The sequence below is a fragment of the Camelus dromedarius genome, unplaced genomic scaffold (genome assembly GCF_036321535.1).
Source record: "Camelus dromedarius isolate mCamDro1 unplaced genomic scaffold, mCamDro1.pat HAP1_SCAFFOLD_43, whole genome shotgun sequence".
In the NCBI taxonomy this organism is placed as follows: Eukaryota; Metazoa; Chordata; class Mammalia; order Artiodactyla; family Camelidae; genus Camelus; species Camelus dromedarius.
In genome coordinates, this window is record NW_026989754.1 from 1,038,093 (window position 1) to 1,052,020 (window position 13,928).

At 43.2% G+C, this 13,928-nt stretch overlaps 1 protein-coding gene and 1 long non-coding RNA gene across 2 annotated transcripts; both read right to left on the minus strand.

Annotated features, from left to right (window-relative positions):
* Nucleotides 1–303: 303 nt before the first annotated feature.
* LOC135320531 (uncharacterized) lies at nucleotides 304–6,330 on the minus strand. The gene is made up of 3 exons (XM_064483661.1): nucleotides 6,292–6,330; nucleotides 4,597–4,873; nucleotides 304–2,209 (listed from the first exon to the last, which is right to left on the minus strand). The coding sequence occupies exons 1-3, from the start codon at nucleotides 6,328–6,330 to the stop codon at nucleotides 1,440–1,442; spliced, it is 1,086 nt and encodes a 361-aa protein (XP_064339731.1). The 3' UTR covers nucleotides 304–1,439.
* A 5,388-nt stretch (nucleotides 6,331–11,718) lies between these two features.
* LOC135320528 (uncharacterized) lies at nucleotides 11,719–13,287 on the minus strand. The gene is made up of 3 exons (XR_010379698.1): nucleotides 12,731–13,287; nucleotides 12,515–12,631; nucleotides 11,719–12,244 (listed from the first exon to the last, which is right to left on the minus strand). It is a non-coding gene; the product is annotated as an uncharacterized LOC135320528 (long non-coding RNA).
* Between the last annotated feature and the right edge of the window lie 641 nt (nucleotides 13,288–13,928).

Here is a 13,928-nt window from a genome sequence, read left to right on the forward strand (position 1 = left end):
CAGTGGGCACTCTGTACCAGGCACTACATGAGGCCTGGAGTTCTCCCAAATACACAACTCTTATATCACGTGTGCAAACCACACACAGGCCCACCAGAAGGAAAATGCCCACAGATAAGGTGGAATTACTGAAACTGAAAGCAGCCAACCAGCATATATTACTAGCAAATACGGTGCCGCTAGAAATAGACTCATAGACATAGAAAGCAAACTGTGGTTAGCAGGCAGGAAAAGGGGGATTAACAGATACACATTAATAAATATAAAATAAATGACAAGGACCTACTATATAGCACAGGGAACTATGTTCAATTTCTTGTAATGAGTTGTACTAAAAACAATCTAAACATATGTAGATACATATGCATATGTTTATAACTGAATCTCTGCTGTACATCTGAAACTAACATTCTAAATTGACTACACTTCAATAAAAAATAATTTTAAAAAATAAGTAAAAATAAAAGCAACGCCATTTAGAAAAAATAAAAGAATACTCTGATCCCCTTAGCTGTAGGCGCTGGAGAATTCTGGTTACAAACACCAAGTCCACTGGATCACTCCAACACTGGCTGTCACTCTTTCTGACCATCAGAGAGTCACTTGGCTTCAGTGAGTTTACTTTTCTCTTCTGTGAAAGGCTTCAGTTGCAACTAACGATGTATAGAATCTCATCATTCACAAACCCAACAATTAAAGAGGACTTCCCATGGGCCAGGCTCTGGAAATATGAAAATATAGGGTCCGAGATATATTCATGGGTAGAAGAAATTTATGCCATAAAGTCATCTTCTTGCTTTGATAGACAGATTCAATACAATTCTGTTTAGAATTCCTATCAGATTTTTATGGGTAACAAGATAATTTATGGTCAGGAACAACCAAGAAACTTCTTTAGAACCAGCACTGGGAAGGGGTGGATAGGTCATTCATTTCCACTGGTCTTTCTGAAGTGATGAAAACGTTCTGGAATATTAATGGTTGCACCACTGTGAATATGCTAAAGCTGCTGAATTGTAGCATTTAAGTGGGTGGACTTCATGGTGTGTGAACAATATCACAATAAAGATGTTAAATGAAAAAATATTTCTTGACAATTATTTTTCCCTCTATACTACTAGTCTGCCCCACAATTTAAGAAGAACAAAAAAACCAAAACAAACCAAATTTTGCCAGGAGCTCTTTAGGACTGCAAAGTCCCTGAGTCTCCAACGCCTCTGGTGGTGCTGTTCCTGTTAACACACACTAGCTGGGCTGGGCTAGTTAGGGACTGTAACTATCTTTTTAAGATCGACGGCCACACGTTTCACCCTGGGAGAGGGAAGGATGGAGGATGTCACAGCCTCATGCCTTCAGCTCATTTTTAACTGAACCAAGCCTTGCTTTCAACACTGTAATCCCTCTCACTATAAAAACAGTGACATCATCAAGCACCGCCATCAAAACACGTGAAAGTGTTCAAGGTACTTATCTGGGGCAGAAACACTGAGGGAGGAGACGGAAGCTCGCTCAGCACTGACGCTCCCTTTTCCCGACTCCACCAGGAGAAGCTGGGGTTCACAGCCGGAGGCTCTCAGCCCGGGGAGCAGCGCCCACACCACTGAGCTGGTCCCCAGGGAGCGGGAAAGGGAGAGTAGGGCAGCCCCGGGGTCGCGGGGCAGGGAAAGCGGGGGGGGGGGACGCGGGCTGTAGCCCCGCTCGGAGGCCAGCCCCAGCCCCAGCCGCCCGCCCCCGTCCGGGTCCGCAGAACCCGCCCGCCCGGGACAAAGCCCGCCCAGGGGCGGGGACGGGCCGGCGCCCGAGGAGAGGCAGCACGGGAGGAGAGGACTCGCGGGCGGGAGAGGACTGGCGGGCGGGAGATGGGAAGGGGACGCCAGCCGCGGACTGAGGGGAGCCCGGCTGGGGCGAGAGGCGGCAGTTGCACACTTGGCCCTGGACAGCTGTGGCCGGGGCGCCAGGGCAGGAGCCAAAGTCCTACCGGGCGAAAGAGCTGAGAAGCCTTTGGGGCCGTTCCCCTGCTCGGAGTTGCAGCTTCCAACCCTCGGTCGAGCTGGCACAGTCTGCGCATGCGCAGGAGGGCCAGCGATCCTCTCTGGGTTCTGCAAGAGAAGGTGGGGAAGCGAGGGACGGAGAAGATGGGAGGAGGAGGGGAGAAGGGGAAAAGTGGAGGGAGAGACATGGACAGGAGGAGCAGAGAGAAGGCAGGGATCTGGAGGGTGGAGGAGAGTAGCAGAGATGGAGAGAAATAGTTTTAACTCTGGGGGCATCCTGAAGGAGGCAGCAGTCCTGCCTCTGCACACTTGTCTAACCCTTCAAGGCCCGCAGCTCATATTTTACCTCCCTGGCCCAGCCCTCCACCCAAGGCCTCTGCAGGACCCCTACGGGGATCACACCCGTTGCCCCCAAGCGGAGCTGGGTTTCCTTTTGCTCTGGGAACCAAGCACCCGCAGGTGTTGTCGCTCAGAACTACCTTGGAAAGAGTACATATTCCCCTTTTACACGCTGGGACACAGGCAGGCAAGATCTCTGCCTTACCTCCACTGTCCCAGGTGTTGTGCTGGCGGGGAGCGGGAGGTACAAGGTCAGATCCCAAAAGGAGCATACTGCCTGAGTTTTGGTGCATAGTCCCCATCCTTCCTGGGTAAACCACTCCCCACCCTCGGGGAAACATCAAGGGCACACAGTATGTCCCTGGGTTTGGGATAGCTGCCCTCAATTCCAGTGCCCAGCTTGCTAGGAAGATAGGAGTGTTACTGAGTCCAAATTCATTCTCCTTAATGCACGACAGGCCAGTAAGTTGGGAGACCAGGTGTTGGGGCATGGAATAGCAACTTTCTGTAGACCTAGATGGCAAACTAATGTCCTGGAAAACCATCTCCCCAAGTCAGAATTCAGGCTCCTTTCCTACGAGCTTGGTTTTTGCAATCTTCTTGATGTAGTAATTCTTTGTTGTTAGAATCCTTTGTTCTTGCAGCTATCTGCCTGGGTCAGATCCCTGTAAACCTCCAACAAAACAAACGTTATTTTCTATTATGTAACTTGTTATCTTTATATGAATGGAAAAGTGTTAAATATCCTTAAAGGTCAGAGCATTCAAAATAGGCTCTCCTGTATATTTTAGGCTCTAGGCAACATTGTTTTACAAGCAAGATGAAGCCTAGGAGACAGAGCACAGGGTTAAGTCAAAGAACAGATCTAATATGGAGTCAGATTTGTTCTTTTCTATTACCAGGGCAGAAGACACTTGATGATTTAAATCCCTTTAAGTTAAAAATAAGTAATACTTTAAAGGAATTTACATACATAGGTCGGAATGTGCATAGCATATCTGGAAAACACACAAAGGATTGTAAACAGTGGCATCTCCAGGGAGGGCTGAAAGAAGAGGGGATGAGGGAAAACTTCTTTCACTTGTGTATTTTTGTGCTCTGTTTGAAATTTTTTAACCACATGCATGTATTTCTTTTTCAGTTAAAAAAAATGTGTAATGGAGCAAAGGAGTAGCAAGCTCAGCAAATACAGCAGCCATGGAATCACTGAGCCATCACTTTTGATTTCAGCCAGGAAGCATTTATTGACTCTCTCCTATGTGCCCAGTGCTGTTTTAAGACTTCTTTTATTTTTTTTCATAAAATAATAAAGTGCTATTCCTCACCCCTGCCCATGGCTGGTGGAAAACCAACTGAGTTTTTATTGAGTTGTTTTCCAAGAAGTAGAGATCAGTTATAAACAGAAAACATCTTCAGGGCAAAACAGGCGGAGTGTTTTTCCAGCAGGCCAGATAGCTATGAAGGGTTTTCAACAGAGGCACACAGAGGCTGAGAGAGAAAGACTCCAGGACCCTACAAAAAGCTGCCCAAACTGCCTTCTCCATGGCACTACTGAAATAGGAAAGAAAAAATCTGACTCCATATTAGATCTGTTCCTTTGACTTTAACCCTGTGCCCTGTTTCCTAGGCTTAGTCTTGTTGGTTCTGCACCTTTTGTAAAACAATGTTGCCTAGAGCCTGAAATATACAGGAGACCCTATTCTCAAGGCTCTGACTTTGAAGGATATTAACACTTTTCTATTCACATAAAGATAACAAGTTACAGAATAGAAAACAACATTTGTTTGTTGGAGGGTTACACGGATGTGACCCAGGTGAAGAGCTGCAAGAACAAAGGATTCTAACAACAAAGAATTCATACACCAAGTTTGCAACAACCAAGCATTCCCACTTCCCATTTTTAATATAAGAAGAGCCTGAAATCTGACTCGGGGTGATGGTTCCCCAGGACATTATTCTACCATTTCTCAGCTGGCTTTCCAAATTAAAGTCGCTATTTCTTGCCCCCAAAACCTGGTCTCCTGATTTATTGGACTGTAATGCACGAGCAGAACAAGCCTGGACTCGGAAACACAGACATTGAAAGTACCCATTTGGTATATTAAATGACCTGCTTCTACTCATCTTCCTGACGTTTTATTCTCTTGACCACTCCTGCTATGTTTATGAAAAACCTGTCATGTGGACACATTTCCACCTCTAGCCACTACCCTTCCAGGTAAGAACTGATGCCAAGAAGGCAATGGAAGTTGCTAGAAGGTATTACCTGGACAAAATAGAGCAGAAGTGGGTTCTGGCTGATGTTCAGGAGCAGGCTGGAACACCTGACAAGATGTTATAAGTATGGATAGACAGCTGGGCACCAAAGGAGAAGCTTCTAAACTTCCATGAGGGACTTGTTGGATAGGAAGGAAAAGTCCCAAACTATAGCTCGGATCCCACCACGAGCTTCCTGGGCGAGTCTGGGCAAGTAATTTAAAATCTCTAGGCCCGTGCTGTCCAACATGGGAGCCACCAGCAACATGCAGGATTATGAAGTTATTCTGTAGCCAGACAGAATTATAAAAAGACATTTTATTGCAAAGGCCCAGCAGGTATAATATTTAAAAACGTTATTGGTTATCTTGACCTAACGAGTTATTTTTGTATGTGTAGGTTTCTGTGGTTTGTAAGACCTGTGACTAATGATTCCGTTACAGTGAAGTATTTTGAAATTATAAGTTACTGGACACAGTACCCTCATATCACAGTTGAAAAAAACTGATCCACATAAGCAAGGTGATCTGACTTTTTAGTTATGAGCAGGGGCTCTGGGGCCAGCCTGCCTGAGTATAAATTCTCACTCTGCCTCCAGGGGGTTCTGTGTGAATCTTGGACAAATTATTGTTGTTTTTGTTGTCGTTGTTATTATTTGTGCCTCTTTTTCCTTACCTTTTAAGTAGCGAGGAATATGTAGACTCTATCTCCTACTGTGTTGGCAGGATTAAATGAGTAAACGTCTGTGCTGCCCACTTCCCTGGGTTTCAGCATTCTCCAGGCAATCAGTGCCAAACTCAGAGGCATTCTCCACTGTCTTCGTCAGTCTGGGATGCTGTAACAAATTACCGTGGGTCGGGTGGCTTAAACAACCAGCATATTCCTTATGGTTTGGAGGCTGAGACTTTCAAGGTCAATGTATCCTTGAGAGGATTGCCAGCTCGAAGATGGCTGTCTTCCCAATATCTTCATATCCCAGAGAGCAGAGAGAAGCAAGCACTCTGGGGGCTTGTATAAGAACACTAATCCCATTCATGAGGGCTCTACTCTCATGACCTCATTTTATCCTACTAATCACCTCCCAAAGGCCCCACATCCCAATACCATCACCCTGGGAGATGGGGTTTCGACATATGGATTTTGAGGGGTTGCAAACATTCAGTCCACACATCGGCTAAGTCTCCCCAACATGCAGTCATCAAACCTGTAGCTAATTTCAAAGTAATATTTATGTCTCTCTGCCCATTTCCATTCCTACATCCACTATCACTGAAGCCCTGTTACATTTTATTCCTTATTTTTCTGGTAGAGATTTAATTGATTCCTCTAACTCCAATGCTCCCCTCGCTCCAGTCTGCTTAACAGCCCTGCCAGGTAGGTCTTCCTTAAAACACCTTCCCACTTCACCTGGTTGTTTTTTAGTTGTAAATGTCAGAATCCTCTCCACACCCCATCCTATACCTTTAATCCGTTACACTACGGCTCACTATGTTATTTTCCTCTTACCAATGTAAGAAATTTCCATAAGCTTAAGAGCTTAAACCAGCACAGATTTATCAGCTTATGGCTGTGGAGGTCAGAGATCCAACACAGTTCTCATTGGGCTAAATTCAAGGTAGCAGCAGGGTTCTTTCCTTCTAGAGGGTCTAGAAGAGAATGTTTCCTTGTTGTTGTTGTTTTTTTCCAGTTTCCAGAGGTCACCCACCTTCCTTAGCTTGTGCCCCACGACTTCCTCCATTTTCATGGTCAGCAGCCTTTGTGAACTTTGCTCTATGGCTACACCTCCCTCTGATTTTAAACTCAGCTGGGAAATGTCCTCCATTTCAAGGACCCCTGTGATTACATTCGGCCCACCTGGACAATCCAGGCTACTCACCCTATTGTCTCATCTCAGGATCCCCTTGTCCCATCCCATTCAGGCATTATGAATGTGGCTGTGACACTCACCTTGTGTAACATTTCCTCTCATGAGCATTTTATGGTTCAAGGCACATATGAATGACTTTTTGTTTTTCTTCCTTAGCCTTTCTACATTCAGTATGTCTGGTGAGATTTTATGAATCCTTTTTATTTGTCCCCCTGCACTAATCTTTAATAATGTATCATGGGTTTAAAATGATAACTGATAGACAATTTAGAAGACAGAAATCCTCTAAGATTTTTGTCCTAAAATATCTGTCATGCATTTTGCCATGTACAGTAACATGTCACAGGTGGCTACCCTGTGGCCGGGGAGGGACATGATTCTGCCATCACACTCCCCTCATTCTCACCAATGTGCTGATCACCTAACCAAGGACCTATGCTCCCCGCTTCGCTCAATTCCTCCTCCTTTCCATTGACTACCCTGTTCCCATCGCTTCCTTCATTCAGCACATCAGGATTTCATGACCGCATTCTTCACTAAATGGAATGGGTATCTTGAATCTAATGTCTGACAACTGTTCTTACTGTATATGCACACACTGACCTGCACATAACCCCGTCCAGCTCTTTATTTTCCTAGAATCTCCCAGAGGAATCATTTCCATGATGATGGTGATGATGATGATGATACTGACAATGATGACAGGGACCTCTCAAGGATTCTGATAAAGAGGGAATCAATAAAGGGAGGGAATCATTGCAAAATTGCCCCAGAGACAGGCTTAAAAGTAAAAAACTGCTATAGTGTTTAATGAAATTGACTAATATTTAACTATTTTTAAAACTTTATATCACTGAATTTAAAATTTTAATGGGAATTCTCATTCACCAGTAACCAAGATTCAACTCTAGGACCAAAGTCTAAGGATTTCAGTCTTCTAACAAATTGTCCACTAGACTTTTAAACACGTGATCCTTTTAAAAAGCTTAGTGCTGGGCTGAAAATAAGCAGGATTCATATAATCTCACCAGACACAGTGAATGTGGAAAGAGTAAGGAAGAAAAACAAAAAGCCATTCATAACGTCTTGAACTACACGTTGCTCACAGGAGAAAATGTTAGCCAAGGTGAGCGTCACATCAACATGACGCCTGAGTGGGATGGGGAAGCTGATCTTCCTCATCAGACATTTATCCTGATTTGTTAGATGCCAACACAGTTTCCTCATTGGATTTGCTTCTAACAAGTATGGAAGAATTTACGTTCTACCAAAAGCAGTCTAAACATTTTCCCCTGCTGTCAGGTCTCTGGACTGAATGTCCCCACAAGAAGGACATGAATATGTTTCATAGGGAATTCTTCCTGAGAAGCAACAAGATTTTCGAGGGAAGAACTGCAGGCCCCCCATGGAGGGCTGGAGGAGGGCTAGAGGGGGCACTGGAAAAACAGCAGGAGTGAGTTCAGATACTACCGCTCAGGTTGCCAAAGACAGCATTGCTATCTCTGAGGATATGACATTCTCCCAAAAGTTCCATGAGTGAAGGTACCTGTGAACACTAAGCAGGTTGTTAAGAAACAGCAGCACATAATTTGCGTCACAGCTCAATTACAGTATGTTTTGATATTTGGAAAATAATTAGCCCATTTTCCTTTGAAACTGCAGCAGTAGCAATAGAAATAAAAAAGGCTGAGCCATCTTGGAGACAACAATCAATAAACAATTCTAAATCTGCAGGATTCCTTGACGATATGCAAGCAGTGAGCTAGATGTGTGCTGCAGATACCTCTTACTGCAGGGCTCAGTCCTGCAAAGCATAGAACTAGTTTTCTCAGCAGACAGAGGGAACCAAGTCAAGATTCCAAATCTTCAGGGATTTACTATATGGCAGGAAAGATCACACAAGTACATCCAGCCAAATATGAATAAATGTAATCAAATATTATCAAATGTGATTGGAGCACAGATGAAACAGAAATTCCTTTCACCTGGGATCTAGAGAGACTTCTTCAGAAAATGTGGCTTTGGAGATGGCCAAACACATGGGTGGAATTTTGGCAGAACAGGATGTAAGGAATTTTAAAACTGATTCTAAAATTCATATAAAAATTCAAAGGATCCCAAATATCCAAAACAATTTTGAACAAGAAAAACAAAGTTGGAAGACTTGCACTATCTGATTTTCAGCCTTTTTTTTTTTTTTTTAAACTACAGTAATCAGAAAGTATGGTGTTGGTGTAAAACAGGAAAATAGAATAATGGAGCAGAATAGAATGTTCAGAACTAAACCAACACTTATATAGACAATTGATTCTCAAAAAGGATGCAGTGGAGAAAGGATCTTTTCAACAAGTAGTGCTGGAAGAATTAGATAGTGATATGCAAAAAAAAAAAAATGAACTTTGATCCACACCTCACAAAATATACAAAAATTAAGTCACAATGGATCATAGATCTTAATAGGAAATCTAAAACTATAAAACAGCTAGGAGAAAAAGCATAGGCTTAAGCTTTATGACCTTGGGTTTGGCAAATATTTCTTTGCTATGACACCAAAAGTATAATCTATTTTAAAAAGAAACTGATAGAGTGAACTTTATCAAAATGAAGACTCTTCAAAGCTGTTCTAAACACTGCTAAGCAAATGGAAAGACAAGCCATAGACAGAAGCTATTTGCAGATCATATATCTGATAAAGGTCTCTCTTTGTATCTGATCCAGAATAAAGAGGTCTCAAAACTCAATAATAATGCAAACACCTGAATGAATGAATGAGGCCAGAAAACACACTTCAGTAAAGATATCCAGATGGATAATAAGCATATGAAAAAATGCTGATTAAAGATGCCATTAGTCATTAGAGAAATGCTTTTAAAAACCACAGTGAGATACTAGTACACATACATACAAGAATGAATACGATTAGAAAGACCGACCTTACAAAGTGCTGGTAAGGAAGTAGAGCAACCAGAGCTGATACACACCACAAGGAATTTACAATAGTACAACCATTTTGGAAAAGTCTTTAACAGTCTCTTTAAAAAAGGTAAATACCTATCTAACATATAACCCAGATATTCCTCATCTGGTGCTTTAGAAAAGAAAAGCATATGTCCATATAAAGACTTGTAACCAAATATTCACTGCAATTTTATTTATAATAGCTCAAGTTGTAAATAACCCATGCATCCATCAAGAAGTAAATGGAGAAACAAATGATGGTCTATCCAAACACTGCTCACAACAAACTCTTCAGTAAAAACTCAGCACTAAACAATACTCTGCTATAAGAAAAATAAGCTATTAATACAGCAACACAGATGACTCTCAAAATAATTACACTGAATGAAAGAAGTCAGACAACATAGAGTAGATACTGCATTAATCCATTCATACAAGGATCTTGAAAATGCAGACCAATATGTTGTGATGGAAAGCAGATCAATGGTTTCCAGGGGAAGAGATGGGGAGGGAGGGAGGGACAACAAATGGCAGGAGAGAAGCTTTGTGGGTGATGGGTATGTTCACTGTCTTGAATGTGGTCATGGTTTCTTGGGGATATACTTATGTCAAAACGTATTAGCTGTACACTTTATACGTGTGAAAATTACTTTGCCAAGTATACCTCAAAGCTGTTTTAAGAAAAAAGGCACTTCAGTCCTGATCCACCTCAGCGCCTGATTGGAGCGACATGATCAGTCCCTCACCCTGTTTGCCTAACAGGAAGGTAGAAAACCTCTCACGGAAAATAACATATGGATTTTTCATTTGCAATGTCTACCATGTAATAAAGAATTTCAAGACATGCAACATGTCAAGAGTATATAACGGATAATATGAGAATAAGAAACATTAGACAAAGGATGCAAACCCCAGGTGATGTAGGCATCAGAGTTACCAATAAAGGCTATAAAATACTTTTAATATATTCAAGAAAATAAGGAAATTATGGGAGAATAGACAACAGGGTAAAGACTTTCACCAGAGAAATATACTGGAATGTATTTTTAAGAGAAATCAAACAGATACTCTAGAACTGAAGCTTTCAGCTCTGGAAAAAGTTAAACAGAGCTAATTAGGATCCCTTTTAAGTAAAACTTTCAGTAATGCCGGGTAAAATACAACAACAAATGTAACACAGAGCTAACTATGGAAAGAGAAGTTCCCAGGTGACAATACAAAAAGGACACTTAAAGCCCAGAGTGGTAATCTTGTGAGCTGATGCCACCACACCCTGGAGGGAAGGGGTTTTAATATGCACATAAATAGAGATACAATGTCCATTTAGGGAAAAAGGTCCATACCAGATGTAGAAGACTCTTCCTTTATATCTATATAGTCAGAGACAGAGATGTAAAGTGGCAGCAGAGGTCACAGTGACACAGGGCCCTGGGCCAAGCAGTGTGAACACCTCTGCAAGCTGGGAAAGGTAGGAAGACGAATCCCTCCCTAGAGCCTCGGTGTGGAACGTAGCCTTGGCCACACGTTGGTTTTAGCCCACTGACAATGACTTTGCACTTCTGCACAATAGAACAGTGAGATGATGAATGTGTATTGCTTTAAGCCACTGAGTCTGTGGTCCTTTGTTACAACAGCAAAAGGAAAGAAACTCAGGAACCAACATGAACATGAACCCCAAGCTGCCTGCTGTGCTGGCAAGAAGTTCTTTGTCTCTGAACCTGGGGGAGTCTCCTGTCTTCTGGCAGCATCCACAAACTACCTCATGCTAACTTGACAGCTTGCAGAGGTTTAAATCTTAACCCTGCACAGTTCTTGATATTTAGTTAATAAAAATGATGGTGTCATCATGGGTATTTTTCCATCTTTTAAATACCCTTCAGTCTTCTAATAAAGCTACCTCTAATTGAGAGACAGTGTAAATAGTTTTCAAACTTCATAATAAATAACTGTGGTTTTATTTGGTTACTTAAATTATGAGTAATAATATTCACATTAGTAAAAGTTATTAAAATCAACATTGTTTAATGAAAATATCATTTCTTTTTGCATGAACATGTATTAACTACAATAAATGTTCCATGCTTTGTACTACGATTTACTGTTAGAGCCTTAAAGAGTAATATTTTCCTCAAAAGATATTATGGCAAAGGGATTTCTTTTGGTGGAACAGTTCCTACATCAAATCTGGTGCATATCTCAGGCCACTGGGAACCTAGAGATGATAGATATTAGGAGGCATTATAAACACAAAATGATTTTTAAAGGAATTAAACAACTGGATGTGTGAAAACAAAGAATCTGAGAATATTCTAGTGAAATAAATGTATTTTTCAGCTTAAGCAAGACACTGGGTGAATAAATCTAAAATGAAAAAACCACCCAGAGATCAGCAGTGAGTCATGCATGCAGTGTGACTGATCAAAACCAAGTTGTTTCCAAACCAGTGTGCAGGCTTGATGCCTTCATGAATCAAGTCTGTGTGGCACCAGGCCATCTCGAATACATGTTGATGAGGTATTTATAAGCCCTTCACCATCCCAGCACAAAGCCCACACATGAGCCACAAGACCATCACCTACACATCTGCAAAAGACACAGCATGGTGAATAGCACTTTTCTTGTTCAGTAGCCGGTGGCAGGGCACTGTGAGCAGACAGAGATACAGGGACACAGAGACACAGAGGCACTTCCCCTCACTCAGCTGATAAACTTCCGTGCATTCCTGGGGACAGGATTGTCATAAAATGCACCATGGATCGATCCTCCTCCTAGGAAAGGAACGGTACTTCTGTCCTCAGGTTGGAGCAAGGGTGGCCGGAGGATCTCAGAAGAGCTGTTTCAGCACAACCAATAGAAATGTCTGCCACCGTGACCACGAGAGACAGGTCTCCTGCCATCCCGGTAGGCACTTGGGCTCCTGACAAAAGCTGGGCTCAGTAAAGGCTTGAGTAGAAGGCACAGACCTGAGGGATGCCCCAGCAAGAGACAGGAGGTAGGGCCTGGTTTATACTGCTCTGGGTGTATCCCAGCCTCATCCGAATACGAAATCAGAAATTTGCGAAACAGCAGAGCTGGGATGGATCATCTACTCCAGACTCCTCACCTTACAGTTTAAAGGGTGGCAGCCTTGGGAGGCAAAGCAACGTGCTAAAGGCAGAGCGTGGAAGTGGCAGCGCCAGATGAAACGCACCATGGCAACCCCCGTTCAAGGCCGCTGACACTGAGGACGGGGACATGGTTTCCAAAGAGGAGAATGAGACAGTGTAAATACTTTGTCCCCCCCAAAACCCCAAATGTTTACTAAGGCACAAAAACTCACCTTAACTAGCTCTCTTCTGAGGGGGCTCTCTTCTGTCTCCGTCTTTCTGTCTGTCTCCATTTCTCTCTCTCAGACACAAACACATACAATTTTGTGAAAGGGGACTTCCTGCCATACAAAGACAGACTTCACATCTTCAGAGAAACACTTGACAAAGCACATTTCCAATTCAAGTCTTTGTGTGAGGTCTGGGCAACTGGCTTATTTTCTAGAACAATAGGTGGTTCCAAAATCAGGAGATCATCTTCCCCAAAGGAAGAGTTCTGGTCCGTGTTGATGAAGCTGTGGGTGTCACATTTCATGAGCCCGTTCGGCTCCTCCTCTGGCCACCTGCTGCATCTGATGGCTTCCTGGAGCCGAACATCACTGTCAAGGGCTATGGTTGGGATACCAGCTTTGGCCTTGTCCAAGCGGTCCACTTCATTGACGTAGCAGTGAAAGAGGGACCTAGATTCGTCATTGTGCTGCCAGAGAACCCCTTGGGCACCAGCGGTCTTCCAAAGTCCGACACAAAGCTGTTCAGTCTGAATCTCTTCTCAGGAGACTCTGCATTGCAATAAAGAAAACCAAAATAAAAGATCGCTCACACTCTAGCTCGGTGACCTGAAGACTTATAGTTTTTGATATCTGCTGAGAGCAAATCCCTGCACAGAGCATGCTGACAAGCACTGGAAGTGAGAGACATCACTTTCGAACACATACAATTACACCCAAGGCAAAAGTCTCGTGAGGGCCCTTGGACCATCCTGAAAAGACATCGCTCCCTGAGAATCCTCAATACTGGTGCATCGCACACCAGTGTTTCTCAGTGGGACACTCAGATCATCTTCATCAGAATTAGTTAAAGTGCTTCTTAAAGTGCAGAATTCTGGGGTGCACACCCTCAGAGTCTCCAGAAGTAGGGACCGGCAGTCTGTATTTTCATAGCCACCAAGATCACTAAACATGCTCAGGTTTAGCACCGCGGTCTACATCGGGTCACCTGAGCATCGACAATGCTGTCTCATGGGGTGGGGGGGGTGCCATATGTGTCAGTGTGCTGTCCTACCCACGTGTCTCCCCTGATTCTCAGAACTGACAGTGCAGTCCCATTGGGCAAAAATACCACCATTTCACAATGCATACGCAGGGCGCCTGACTGACAGATACAATCAGTGCTAGGAAAGGGGACAAAACTCAGGTTCCTCATCGCTTGTGT